At 39.8% G+C, this 14,895-nt stretch overlaps 1 protein-coding gene across 2 annotated transcripts in view; it reads left to right on the top strand.

The window, feature by feature from the left end:
* Positions 1-278: 278 nt before the first annotated feature.
* The window catches only part of phex (phosphate regulating endopeptidase homolog, X-linked), a 103,277-nt gene continuing 88,660 nt past the window's right edge, over positions 279-14,895 (top strand). The window contains exons 1-3 of one of the 2 annotated variants that reach the window (XM_035414430.1): positions 279-930; positions 3,028-3,084; positions 4,148-4,309. In XM_035414430.1, the coding sequence (XP_035270321.1) occupies positions 786-930; positions 3,028-3,084; positions 4,148-4,309 (364 nt within the window). In that variant the 5' untranslated portion in view covers positions 279-785. Of the gene's footprint in view, positions 931-958; positions 2,343-3,027; positions 3,085-4,147; positions 4,310-14,895 lie in introns of those variants that run through there. The other variant, XM_035414431.1, reaches the window with a different exon arrangement.

Genomic DNA, 14,895 nt, shown 5'->3' on the forward strand with positions numbered 1-14,895 from the left:
ATGGAGATTCAGTCTTCAGAAATCCCTAAAATGAACCTATTGTTTCTTATTTTTAAAAAACAATGGTGAGAGTGCATATAGGCAAATCTTCAAAAATGAATTCTCTCTCACTCCCCAAACCCATCTCCCCTGTTCTCAGAATAGCTTCTTGTTTTGTATGGGTTTTTAAATCTCTCTTACTTTCCGTGGATCAGTGGAGTGGGGAGTTATCCCCCCCACCTCTCTCTCTCTTGCTTTTTCTCTGTGTGTTGTGCATGTTCAGTTCCATTGGCCAGGCTTCCTCTGACACCCACTGCTGCTCTGGCAGCTTTCTCTCTCAGCTCCACTCACCTATTCCTCTCCCTCTTTCTTTTCTTATGCACTCAGTGGGGCAGGTGGCTGCTGGAACAGAAGCAGGATCCAGATCCAGGACTCTGAGAAAAAGCAGTGCAGTGTGTCCCATCCAGGGACCCACAGGGCATTCCCAGAATCTCACCCTGCCAGCACCCTGAAACCACAATCTTTCTTTTTCTCTCCCTTTCTTTCGCTCTTTCTGAGGGCTGAGCACTGAGCCGGCTGCTCTCAGAGAATTTTCCACCCTGAAGCCTCAGCTCTGCACCAGGAGAGGTTGCTTGAGGAGAGCAGTGCAGGGGACGGAGATAGTAAAAGGCAGAAGGAGGGTAGGGGGTGGAGCCATAGAGAGGTGGTTTCTTTTTTTGAGCGAGGGTTGCCCCAGGCTGGACTTATCCCTGCGCATCTCCAGTTGGGCTGAAGTACGTGGAAGTGTCAGGAGCACAGAAGGCAGCATGGAGGCAGAGAACGGTGGGAAAGGTCTGGAAAGCAGTGTCGGAAGAGCTGCGACGGAGGCCCGGAGGGCGTCCCGGCTGCTGAAGGCCGGACTGGGGGTCTCCTTGTGCCTTAGTCTGGGGCTGCTCCTGGCCCTAATCCTTGGTGAGTACCCCTGGTTTGGGCTGCATGGCCACAGTGGGTCCCTGTCAGGGTACGCATTATCCCAGTGCACTGGCAACATCTGTGTCACAATTATTTTTGGGAGCATATTAAATTACATACATGTTTTTTAACCAGGAGGAGCAGAGCAGGACACTATAATTATATCAGAACAGCTGAGTGGAAGACTGCTCTCAAGGTGGTGCACACATGCTGTGGGAGAAAGAGAGAGAAAAAAACAACTGTTGGAGAATTCTTGTCCTTGGGGTTAAGGGGCAAAGAGGATTGCAAGCACAATGTGTTATTGTGTTTCACTCTGCATGCTTGTTTGTGTATGAGAGATTTTAGCATTGTTTATGCTGTCCTGGTTTGGAAAGTTCATGCTTTTATAATGTATGTTCATGTACTAAATTATTATGGTAACACTGGAAGACTCCTGTCATAGTGAAATCTGGCCTGTCGGTCTCAAAACTCAGAGAATGTGTGTGTGTATGTGTGTAAGTGAGAGAGAGAGGGAGAGAGAGAGAGAGGTTGAGTGCTCACTGTGAGAGGGAGACAAGTAGAGACAGATGCACTTTCTCCTATAATGAGGGAAAACTATTCAAAATTAGATAGGACTGAAATATCAGACCACAGTTCCATGAAAAATGAACAAAAATACTTTGTCTTACAAATGGTGGGAAATACACCTCAGAAGAACAGAAGAACACATCACGTCAAACTGTCACACCACCTGAGTGAATATAACTTAAAATAATGTTCAAATAAGGAATATCATGTGCAAGCCTTCGTTGATGTTATGACTGACATTGTAATAATTGTTAGTGTTTAGGTTGGTGTGCTTATTAAATCATCACTTCACTTTGATAATTCAGGGTACATTTCCCCAAGTCCCCTAATGGCCGTGATATGACAGGTTAGGACAAGGTTTTTTTGATGAGTCCACAAAAAGAAATTGCTCATTTTCATAATCCAACCAAGTGGTCGTGGGTGGGTGACTACTGTTTCTGTTTTAATTCTGAAGTAAGACAGCATTCCTGTGGGAATATATGGTTCAGAGATGTATGTATGCATTCATAAATAAATTCAGGGACACTCCAGCCCCATGCACTGAGTGCTCTTCCCAAACCCTGTTTTAATTAAAAACTAAAAAAAACATTAAAACATCATAAATAATTCCTTATTAAAATACATTATAATTATTGGTTTGCTTACTGAAGTTATCCAGAGTGCTTTAGGTAGCCTTCCTTTTACTGCATTTGTATTATTATTGCATACTTATATAGCTGGCTGTTTACTGAAAGTAACTTGAGTTCAATATTTTTATGTGCTAAACTCACTCCTGCTGTGCTGTCCTGTCCTGTTCACAACCACCGGAGTGTATGCACACCTGACTGTCTGAGGCATCCAGAAAGGTTTGGCCACTTGAGTTTCATTGGGGTCAGTGTAGAGAGTATGTTTTTGAATTGCCTGCATTGTTGCAGCAGGCTTAGCTTAGCAAGGCTCTTTTTGGGGGTGGGGTGGGGGACAGTCGGGGAGTAAAAGCTTCCATTCACTCTCACCCAGCTGGAATGGGTATAACCAGAGTGTGGGAAGACATTCAGGGTGATTTCTGCACACGTCTTCTGTGCTTCTTGTGTAACTGATAAATGAAATCTGGTGAAAGATCACTGGCAGTGTGTAGAGTATGTGTGTGTGTGTGTGTGTGTGCATGTGCATGTGTGTGTGTGCATGTCCACGTACTTGTACGTAACTGTGTTGACTCGTGGAGAGATTGGGTGAGCACAGTCAGTGACATTGAAACCCCTGGCAGCTGGGAGTTTGGTGCTGAGTGTGTGGCGGGGAGGGGAATTGGGGTCATAGTAGGACAGAGATCATAATGTACAGGGATATGAGCATGTGTGCACATTCACATTTGCGTGTTTTTATGTGTCTGTTTGCATGTATATGTGTGTGTGCACGTGAGTAATGTGAGTTTGTATCTGTTAGTAATATGAGTGTGTGTGAATATGTGTGTTATGTCAGTGTGTGTGTGAGCATGTATGTATGTGTGGGACAGTGTTTCTACCTTCATCAATCCTCTACCTCTTTTGCATCTAGTGTCCCAAAGGTCAAGGGAAGAGGAGTACTGCCTGACTGAAGAATGCATTGAAGCAGGTAAACTTTCTTCTCTTCTTTGTCACTGGCTCAAAACCGTATCTGCTACTTTCATTACCAGGTTCCAAAACAGAAATTGCATGTTAATGCTAATTAGCCAATCAGAAGTACTACATAGCATCATATAACGATGAGAACAGGCCATTCAGGCCAACAACACTTGCCATTTTCCTAACTAAATTAGTGCTCTGATTACCTACAGACTAGTAGGTGTGTTAGGCCTAGTCTTGAAAGTCCCCAGGGTTTCTGCCTCTACTACGTGACCTGGCATGCTACTGTAACAGTGTGTTAGAGCTCCTGCCTTTTCTGTCATCACATCTTTCTCACTGCTCTGTATGTAGTACCCACACAATTCATGCAATAGTTTCTTTGGCTTCAGTATTTAGGGAGAAAATGTTGGGGTGAACTGGGGTAGATCAGAATACTTCCCATTCACAGAAACACATGCAGACCAGTATAATGATGTATCTGGGCATTTGTATACCTGTACACCTGCATGTCTGTGGTAGCCTAAGCTGGAATGCAGAGAATTCTACAGGTGCTCTTCTCATTTCTCTCTCCATTCACTGAGAGGCCAAAAAAGAGTGAGGAGCACAGTTTGCTTCCATCACAGGTTTCCATTCTAATCTTTGCTCATCTGAGAGAAAAAAGATTAAATATAAATCAACCCCATCCCTTCCCAACCTGCAAACACCCACACCCTCTCCCCCACCAAGCAAAACCCTGAACCCCTCCACTGTAAGAGAGAGAGACGTCCTATTTCCTTGACTCATACAGTTTTTGGTTTTACAATCTCTTCAACACTACAGCAGCATTCAGAACATATCATTGGCACTACATCTGGTCCACATCCTCTCTTGAATCCTGACCTCTTCATCCCTGTTACAGAACCAGAATCATTCTCACACTCAGCCTCCCCTCTCAGTATATTAAGATTTTTTTCCACAAATAATTAAGCAGTACGTAGCAAGGTCACATTAAAACCAGGCTGATGTGACTACTGCCACTGCAGTAACTGTGTATGTGTCCTGTCGACCTGTCTACCTGTCTGAATGCCATACAGCCGGCTCGATCCTGAGTAAGATGGACCGCTCAGTAGATCCTTGTGAAGATTTTTACCACTACGCTTGTGGAGGGTGGCTCAGGGAAAACCCTATTCCAGAAGATTCCTCCAGCTATGGCATCTACCCCTGGTTGCGGCAGAACGTAGACCTCAAACTCAAAGGTGTGTGACCTGCCCCCATTCCAATTTTGAGATGCATGCTGACTGTTTTTCCTGGAGCGACTTGGTATCCTGTTATTTCTGCAAATGAAATGCTAGAGAATAGGCCTCTGTTTAAGCCACTACTTTACTTGAAAGAAAAACATATACAGTGAAGTCCCTGTTAACAGCACTTAAACATTCCAGCAGTTGAAAATTGGTACGAGCTCAGTGGTCTGTTCCCCTCAGTAGGGTGGTTAGTCTGGCACTGCACTGTATGCGGTGTGGGACGTAGGTACCCCCCCCCCGCCCCCCCCCCCCCCCCCCCCCCACCTCCGGGACCTCAATTTTGGACTAGATCTTGAATAAGTACCACCTGAGAATTGGTCCTGAAAATGATCCCCCCAATCCCCAGTACTTAGTGTGGGCTATACTTAAATACAGAGGGCCGGATTATTACAGAGACAAACAGTGAGTGGGAGGAATCATCTGCAGGGAAAAAACCCACAGGCTACACACTATCCAGTTCCACTTTTCATTCTGCAACGTTTCTGCAACATTTCTGTTACATTTCCATAACATCCACGTAAAGTAACCTCAATCTCATAGGAATGTTGCGCCATGGGTATTATGTAATTATCCCCATTCTCCACCCACAGAAAGTGATAATAACCATAATCATGTTTCAAGAGAAAGAAAAGAAAATGAAAATCTGAGGAAGATGAACAAAAGCGCACAGCCCTATACTGGATGCAGGCATACACATAGGCACATATACACAGGCATGCACCTGTACAGGGCTATATGTGGGTTCACTTCACACAGATTGTATGTTCACCACTGGTCAAGTCAGTCGGTTATATGAAGACTTGATTGTTAACATCATGCTCTGGCCAATTTCCTTGAAAGGTTTTTTATGTACCCTTATTTTAAGAGAAATTATATTGCTCGTACTGATGCACATACAGTCAGACAGGTGTTGAAAGCGTTCTATCAGAATGCAGCCGAAGAAAAGAGCTGTGCTGCTTTCTATTCGGACTTGATTGCTTTTGACTTTATTTTAAAACATTTATTTTAGCATTTTACAATTCTCTCCTTTTCTCCTGGAGCACAGTTATGCATGCACTAAACCAGGCCTATTCAACTAGCGACACGCGGGCCAGATACGGCCCTTTGGAATTTTTCTATGGCCTGCAAGAGGCTGCCTGCAAATCAGGCGGGCATGTGTGTGATATGATAAATAAAACTAAGGTACACATCTCTGAGCTACTTTGAGACATCTGAACCATAGACTGTATGATCTGAACCAATTGGTTACGTCTTTTTAAAGCACCTATGTGCTGTGATTGGCTGCAACAGGATTAACCTCTTAGCGCATTGCCCCTAGTGGTGGGCACGCCCGCGTGCCTAGATTACTAAAGTCAAACATTCGGTGCTACTGCAACCAACGTGTGAGATGAAAACAGAAACGCGTTGTTTCAGTTTCATTAGTAGACGATACATGACAACTATGCCGAAAACGGAGTTTCGCAGCCCCACCATTGTCGCTCCGGTCGTTCATTTAACACGCACCCCCTCCCTGCAGTCTCATCTAAAAAACACCCCCCACCCTTGACATAATGGACAATATTGTCTATCCTGGCATTAATAAAAATATTCTTTCACCACTAAAAAATCGTATTCCGTCATAGCAGCAAGATAAACCCGACAATAGCACTAAGATATGCCTATACAGCAGTGAAAACGCTGCTCACTGAATAACGAAATAAACGAGAAAAAGTTTTTAAAAATGATACCATGTCATTCTACAGTCAATATCTGGGACTAAATATTGAATAAATATAAAACCTTACTGTTGGTTTTACGTGTAGAGATGTCCCTTTTGAGACTGCGTGGTCATATATTGTCTTGGACAATCCGTTTGGGAAGTATAGGCGCATCTGTGACGCCTGGGTATCTTCAAAAATAGCTGTGCGTAACACCACACCTGTTGTTTACGGCGTCGTCGTCCTTTTTAGTACAGTCTGACTTGATTTACAATTCATTTATTCGGTAGGCGAGAGTATAAGCTTTCTAACGATGTATAACATGTCTAATTCTGCTTTTGGAATAGCGTTTTATAGGTCAGCGTAACAGAAAATATTCTTAGCATAGCATTCACTTACGCAATCACTCTGTTAGCAGACAAATACGATGCACCTAACGAAACGTGTTCAAGGATATTTCGTAATTTCTTGGAAAATACTATTATTATTGAGGACTTCTGAACATAGCTAAACCATATGTTTGCTGATAGACCTAGCTGACATCGTTTTCTGGAGCAAAACAGAAGCGAATAGAACAATATCATTGATACCGTCTCTGTCTCTATCTACTGAACATAGAGGAGATTTCATCATTGCTATGTAAGTATTACCGTTCAAAATATTTCGGTTATATACGTTATTTTTGAAATTGAGTATCTTTAAATAGGTTAGTGGTGTTATATAATGTAAATATTTTACACTGTAATGTAAGCGTTAGACGGAAGTGTAATAGTTTTTGTGAAGCATGCAACAGTGATGACGTCATAGCTGGAACATTGCCAAAACGTGGTGGACGGGTGAAAATTGTTTTCATGTTGTCTCATCCCCATACAAGAAAACATACGGGAGTACAGAGTATAGAAATACACACGAGTTAATTATTACACATTTAGGTACTGTACCGCATTGTGTGACAATGTTTTTGCATTATTTTTTTAATCTGATAGCAATGTTTCATCTTAAACCCTCATAAGGGGCTCGTTTATATGCTTTATAATGGACAAAAAGCATTTTATTCAATTTTGGAGAGATTTTGGATATGTTTCTGGACACCTAGCTATTTTAGACCACTGTACTGACTGAAAGCTTGTAATTCCCATTTGAAAATTATGCAACAGTGATTTTCTTGAGTCAAAACAGTTGATTTGTAGTGAAATACATGGATATGTTATGATTTACAGCAATGCATAATTTAGACATTTTGGATAGATTTGGAGATGCTGGGTACACTGCTTAGTTTTTGCTTCATACATCTATAGTAGTTCTACATATCCACCCTTAGATTTTATGAACTTGTGGTCAAGACGTTTTTGACCTAGCACATGTATAGTTTAACCTCCTGCATATATTCAATCTCGCAGTATTTCATTGCAAACTTAAAAAGTGCAAATTTATTTTGGATTTTTTGTCAAAACAATTGCATTTGTGGCACTTTATTTCTTCCAAAATTATGAATATAAACTAATCTGTGTTAGTATTGTAAATTGTACAAATGTCTTGCTTCATTTAAGCCATTTTTCAAGTCTCTGTGGTGTTCACGTCTGGAGTTATAAAGCTTTAAATAGGGTACCCCCTAAATGGGCAAGGATTGGCAAAATTTGGCTTGTTCCTTAAGAGGTTAAACCCACTCCGCACCTGCCATTCGCTCAGTCAAGCCTCACGTTGCATTCTGGGCTGGCAGGCCACAGAGAAACTCACATTAGCTAAGCTATTAGGGCTGTCAAAAAATATTTGAAGTTCGAAAACTATTCGAAAATCTTTTTTTTTTTTCGAACCTAAATTTGAGCATTCGAATATTAGTTTGGATCCCGCGTTTTGTAATTAACATAAATATACAGGCTTTAATTTCATGCGGCGAATCATGTTCATGCACACAAAGTTAATTTCCTGTGCTAATGTTATTGGTCAGCTAACAATTTAGGCTAAATAATGTTCCCATGGCAGGCTACGTTTCCTTTCTGTTCTGAAGATAAAGATATCTAATGATAAAACTGGATGATGAAAGAAGTTAAACAAACTAAACAGAGTAAATAATTTATGTTGTTTTAGGCTACAGGTATTAGCCTATTGAATGTTGAAATTTTATAAATCACTACTTTGATGTGATTTTCTACGTACGCGCCACACAGTTGATCTAAAATACGTTTTATAAATGAGGCCCCAGATGTAGTAACCTAGTATGAAAGTTTACCGATGTCCTCTATTCTCCTGCCCGCTTGTGGAAAATAACGCACAGGCCAGTTTAGATGGAGCGTCACGTGTATATTGCGCCCGACAATAAGCAGCTTATTTTTTGTGAATTATAGGCAAATGATATTCTAATATATTCAAACGCTAACTAATTACAAAAGATAATATTCAAACTCAATTTCATGGCACTTTTGACAGCCTTACTAAGCTAACAACAAGCTTCAAAATGTCTCTCTCGAAGCCAAAGAGACGTAAAGTTGATTGTGAAAATCGCCACTTCCAGAGCAAATGGACCGATAAGTATTTATTTACTTCGGACTGGCGGCTGTCTGGAATTGATTACAATGATATCATTAAAGTGAAAGAAAAGGGATGCACGTGACTAGTTTATTCCATGTAGTAATATATCTATTAACATTATACTGTTAGAGTTATTTGTAGCCAATAATTGACAAAGTATTCTGTGTGGCCCACGAACCCCCCATGATTTTCCTATTTGGCCCACTTGCTTTTGAAGTTGAATAGCCCTGCACTAAACAGTGAATATGGTGTCACACATATCCACCAGCTCAGTAAACTGCATTTCTGTTTTATCTCCTTCAGCGTTCATGTCAGCTAAGTGAACACCATGTTATAGCATGTTTACATACCTTAATACAGTGGTCACTGGTTTCATTTGGCGCTTCTGCCGCGAGAGATCTTCCGGGCAGCAGCAGATTTGCATAGGGTGGATTCAGCAAATGTGAGACATCAGCAGAAGTGGGAAACTTAAGCTTTACATTAAAAAAAACAGCCAATCAAAAAAAAAAAAAAACATTCTTGAATTGTTGCTACAATAGTTACTGTCATTCAACAATTGTTTTTATTGGACTGACATCTTTACGGTGGGTGTGGTCAATTGTCAAACTAAGACTAATCATTGCGGATGAACGGTAAGTGGACTGGCATGTGAAATGACACTTACGAATGATAAGGTTACTAAATTAATAAAAACGAGTAAAAAACGTCTTCTTTTGATCTCCAATATAGTGGCTAAGACACTGGTCAAAATACAACTGTTTTTTTTTTTTTTGTTGTATTGTCTTTAGTTTTTATGATTAAGGGGGGCTTTGCACTGTCCCATTTCTGCTGAACCTGTTAGATAAAGTGGAACAGTGTTTTTCAGGTAATGTGGAACATCGTTTTAATCAGTCCTGGTGTAATAAACCTACAATTTACCACAGTTTTATACACTTACATGCTAGTTCAAACCATACTGATTATTATTTGGTGTTCGTCAGTACTTCACATATTACTGTTTGTCGACAGACTCTATATAATCAGAATGAATGAATATCATCATGATGCGGATAGCATAATGAGTAGAGGTGCCAAGTGTGTAATGACTAGCTCATGGGTTCAAGCCCTGCTCAGAGCATACTTTTATTCAAAATAAGATAAGATAAACCTTTATTGATCCCCGGAGGGAAATTAAGGTGTCATAGCAGCAATAGCAGTGAGAATGAAATGCAGGAGAGGTACAGTCAAGAACCAAACCAAGATAAAATAAAAATAAAAATAAAATAAAATACTGAGCTGCTGGCCCTAGATATCTGCACTGGATCTCTGAATGAGTGAACAAAACTCTAAAAACTTGTATTACCTAGAGACATACTGTATAAATGTGACAGCCACTAAATGTAAGGTCACATTTTTGTGATATAGTGAATTTACTTTTATTTCCTTGAATATTGTTGTGTTTGATTTTAATCTGCTAATACTTTCAAATAAATGCTATTCTAGTTTCACCACAGGGGGAGCTGTAGGTCTGAATGACTGTCCCACCTTACCATATATGCTGCCCCACATTAACTGAATACTCCAACTGAGTGAAAGAGGGTGCCATGCTATGTTTAAGGGTGTTTATGTTTTATACAAAAACACATTTCAATTAAAGCCGCAAGCGGCGTTGGGAGGGGTCCAAGCATTGGCACAATTGCGCCCCCTATGGAGCGTTTTTTAAAAGGTTTTGTCCTCATGATCATATACCTTCACCCAACATATCTACTGCATCGCCATGGATGTCTCCTAGCCGCTAGGCATAAAGGCCTTCTGCATAATACACGTAAAAATGGGTCTGTGTAGGGGTTGTGCGCAATGTGCGGCATGTGCAACGGTTGCAGACCATGGGTTGAAGACGCAGACATCCTCAAGAAATTAAAAGAGGGTAGTTAGTGACCAGTGCCCGCATACGCCGTAAAGAAGATGATTTGTTGACTGGTGACACGAGGTCACTGGCATAAGGCTTTGACTAACAGGTTATAACAGTTGATTCACAAAACCGATAGGCAACGTTGAATATGTGACTAAAAGCGCTTTTGTCAGGTTAATGTCTTCGTTGCAACAAGTTACATCTAGCTGAGCATTTTTGTGGTTATTGGTGCAGTATTTAATAGGTTTGGAAATATGAATGAAGCTGTTGTTTTTTGAACTATAACGTGGCCTGCGCCACAAGTTGTGCAATATGCCGCACCAATGATTTGGCCCTTCGCGAGTGCCGAACACAACAGAAACTATGCAGACTACGCAAAATTATGAAACAGCATTTGGATGGTCCGACGTGTATGTAGAGCTGCAGTGCTCCTGCGCTGCAACTAAAATAGGCGTCAGACACATATTCCAATCTGTTGCTCAGCTTAGCAGAGAATGCACATTTCAGAGCGCCTCAGAGACAGATAGAATAACACATAAATACACATTTCAAATAATAAATACGACATTGAGAAAAAATGAAACAAAAGACGAAATATCAACTCGCGACCTGCGTGCTGCGTGCAGAGTAGCCCACCGTATTATTTATTTAGACATTGGCAGATAAGAAAATATTCAGTTACGCTGACCTATAAAACGCTATTCCAAAAGCAAAATCAGACATGTTATACATTGTTAGAAAGCTTATACTCTCACCTACTGAATAGATGAATTGTCAATCAAGCCAAATTGCACTAAAAAGGGCGACAACGCCGTAAGCAACAGGTGTGGTATTACGCACAGCTATCTTTGAAGTTAGCCTACCCAGGTATAACAAATGTGCGTCTATTTCACAAACGGATTGTCCAAGACAATATATGACCACTCAGTCTCAAAAGGGACATCTCTACGCGTAAAACCAGTGGTAAGATTGTATATTTATTCAATGTTTAGTCCCAGATATTGACTGTAGAATGACATGGTATTATTTCTAAAAACTTTGTCTCGTTTATTTCGTTATTCAGTGAGCAGCGTTTTCACTGCTGTATTGGCATATTTTAGGGCTAATGTCGGGTTTATCTTGTTGCTATGGAATATTACATTACATTACACCACAGGCATTTGGCAGACGCTCTTATCCAGAGCGACGTACAGCAAAGTGTATAACCACAACCAGGAGCAAGTGTGTCGAAAACCCTAGAGAGTAGTACCGTTCCAAGTGCAGGGAACAATCGCATAGTTCAACTTGGACCCTGTAGGTTAAACTGATTAACACTAACACAAACAAGAACAGCGACAACGCAGTCTATGCAAAAATACAAGCAATAGTTAAGACGAGTGCATCAACTAAGTCACCTACGAAACAGCTTCCTAGTTACAACCCTAAGCTTACAGTCAATTTAGAGATTAAATTGAGAATATGATTTCTCTCAGCATAATGACGGATTTAAAGACTAAACGAACTCACCCGATATTGTCTTCAGATGGATCCATGCCAAAGAAAAGTAATGATTCATCCTCTCAAAGCCTTTACTAACAAACTTTTAGTAGCAAAAAATGAAATATCAACTCGCCATCCATGCTACCTGCTTCCTACGCTCAGAGTACCGTATTATTTATTTAGACATTGGCAGAGTACAGCATAAATTGCGTCTTTTGTTTATATTCAATATCAGTAATTGCAGCGAGAAACTGCAGCTGTAGACACAAGATAGTTTGTTATGTTATGGTAGCAACGGAACGAAGCAGACTATATATGTATTGCCATCATTGTTTTATTATACCAGCGTGTTTTCGGGGGTTTGCACAGAAACTCAAAACCTACCAATAAAATGGTTTAGCTATTTCTCAGCATAATGACAGATTTAAAGACCAAATGAACTCACCCGATGCTGTCTTCAAATGGATCCATGCCAAAGAAAAGTAATTATTCATCCTCTCAAAAAGCTGCCAATTTCTCAATTTACGTAGTATTAACGTAAAAACGTAAGACCAGCGCCCCGTCACTGCAACGTCACAAAACAACGTTGTGGATACATAACAGTTATGTTCTTACAACTTTACGTTTGACAATGTAATAGAATAACCTTACACCGACGTTGTGATTACGTCGCCAGGCAGTCATCCGTCGTAACGTTATAGATTTACGTCGCTGACGCGTTGTTTAAACTTCTTTATTACATTATTTACCTTTCCACAACGTTGCAGATTGGTCACTTACTTACTAAACCCTGACCATACATTTTGATTTTGTGTATTAAAAAAAGGTATATCATGGTGTTGTAATTTTGATCTCCATTCTATCCTACCAATGAAATACCATTGCTTCTGTAATTCATATCTTCAAAATGTATTTTCAAAGATACTTTAAGTGCAGCAATAAAAAATGTACACATATCAAGCCCAAATAGAATAGAAAGCCTTTATTGTCATTGTATAGAATACCACTGAGATCAGGTTCAAGTTACATTTCTAGGTAGGCAATATGTGCAAGCATAATTATGGTACAGAAGAAGACAAACATACAAAACTAGATACAAAAACATAAAAAGGGTGAAGGGTAGTTTCAGGACAGTAATAACCATAGACCAATGATTTCAACATTAATAGTGTTGAGTATTTTTGTCTTTTTCAAGCGGTGAAATACATTTAAGTTAGGATCACCCACATATTAAAGTAGGATGTCTGCAGGCATTAGCAAGTTAAATGTAAGGCTTTTTAGACAATTTAAATGCTTCTTAGAATAACATTTAAGACAGTTTGCCACACAAGTAAGCACAGGCAAGTTGTACTCTTAGCTACTTGACATTTTTACAATTATCTAAAACAACAACATTGTTTTGGACATTTGTCCAAATGTTTATTTTGGTCCAAGAAAAGGACACATTGCAGGCTTTTAACATTCAAATACAAACGCATTGTAACCACAGACAAATACACCATGATATATTTAACTGTCATGATGTATTAGACAATTTTATGAACAAAAATAAATTTAAGACAATTTAAGATTTTTAAGGGCTTGCAATCACTATTAAAGATTTTTTTTTCATGTTACTTAATTTTCAAAAATGCTTTTCATGTTAGCTATTTAATAAGGTTATAAGAGCTCAATAGAGTCTTATTATGTACTATATAGTTCCAAATCACACTACCCAAATTCACAGGCCTCCCGTGCATTGTTCAACTTGGAATACAGTCACTCTTGTCTCAGGCATGTCTTGAGTGGGGAAGGCTGGACCTCGGGTTCTTCACTGGGGCAACAGTCATGAGGCCATGTGTGGGAGCTGAAAGACTATGAAATTGGACCAAGTAAGAAAAATACATTGAGTAACACAGGCAGCAGGCTAAAATCGTAATTGTGTTTTGACAATGACAAACAGTCAATGAGCAAAGAGCTGTTTCCATATAATATCCATAACTACCTTCATTCTGATCTTGTGCTCTAGTTTCCATTTGAGCTGTTGCACCAAATGTAGAGAACCCTGCAAAAGAAAATCAATTTAAGTCAGTATTTGGTGAAAATACAGAGAAATACTCTTGATTAATATTGATTACACAATGCACTGGCGCAAAGCCTAAGCCTATTTATTTATTTATTTATTTAAATTTTTTAAGGCCACGATTACACCAGGTATAGAGTAATAATGCTAGAGGATTTTAGGGAGAAAAGGTTGAGTTTTTGTATGTCTAATGGAAATAATGTTTAGCTAAATGCTTTCAAAAGAGGCGTCAACAATGCTAGCTTGAAAAGGCTTGCTAGCTCCAGTTTGTCAAACACCAAAAGCCAAATGAAGACCACACAACTATTTTATATCATATTTATGATGCATATTTTAACCAGCATGTTGATATCTCATTAGGACGTGGACAAGGTGAATTACAGCTTTCAAAAGAGCGCCACATATGTTAGCTTTCAAAAGAGGCGCTGACAACAATGCTGGCTAAAAGGACATGAACAAAGGTGCTTTACGGACCGCCGTTTATACATGTCGAATTAGCTCAATTGTTAGCTAACTAAACAGGCCATCGCCGAGATCAGCTAGGTAATGTTAGCTGGTCTTACATGACATTTGCACTGGGCTATTAGCGTTAAATACTCAAACTAGCAAATACATTATCTAACAGAACACTAACTCAAATTAGTCCCAAATAGACGCCAGGTCTGAACAGACGCCATTTCACCGGCTAACTTAAAGCATTAACAACATACAGCTAGAACTGCAAACATGCATGTTGAAAGTAGGACTCCAACATTACATTGCAAATACTACTAACTGAAAAGGTCTCCAATGCATTCAGTTCTTCTTGTTAGCTTTTACGGTGGTTGGCATCCAGTATTGTTGCATTAATACATTCAGTTAAAAATATAAAGGCATAATGAAA

This window comes from Anguilla anguilla, chromosome 4, assembly GCF_013347855.1.
Source record: "Anguilla anguilla isolate fAngAng1 chromosome 4, fAngAng1.pri, whole genome shotgun sequence".
NCBI classification, from domain to species: domain Eukaryota; kingdom Metazoa; phylum Chordata; class Actinopteri; order Anguilliformes; family Anguillidae; genus Anguilla; species Anguilla anguilla.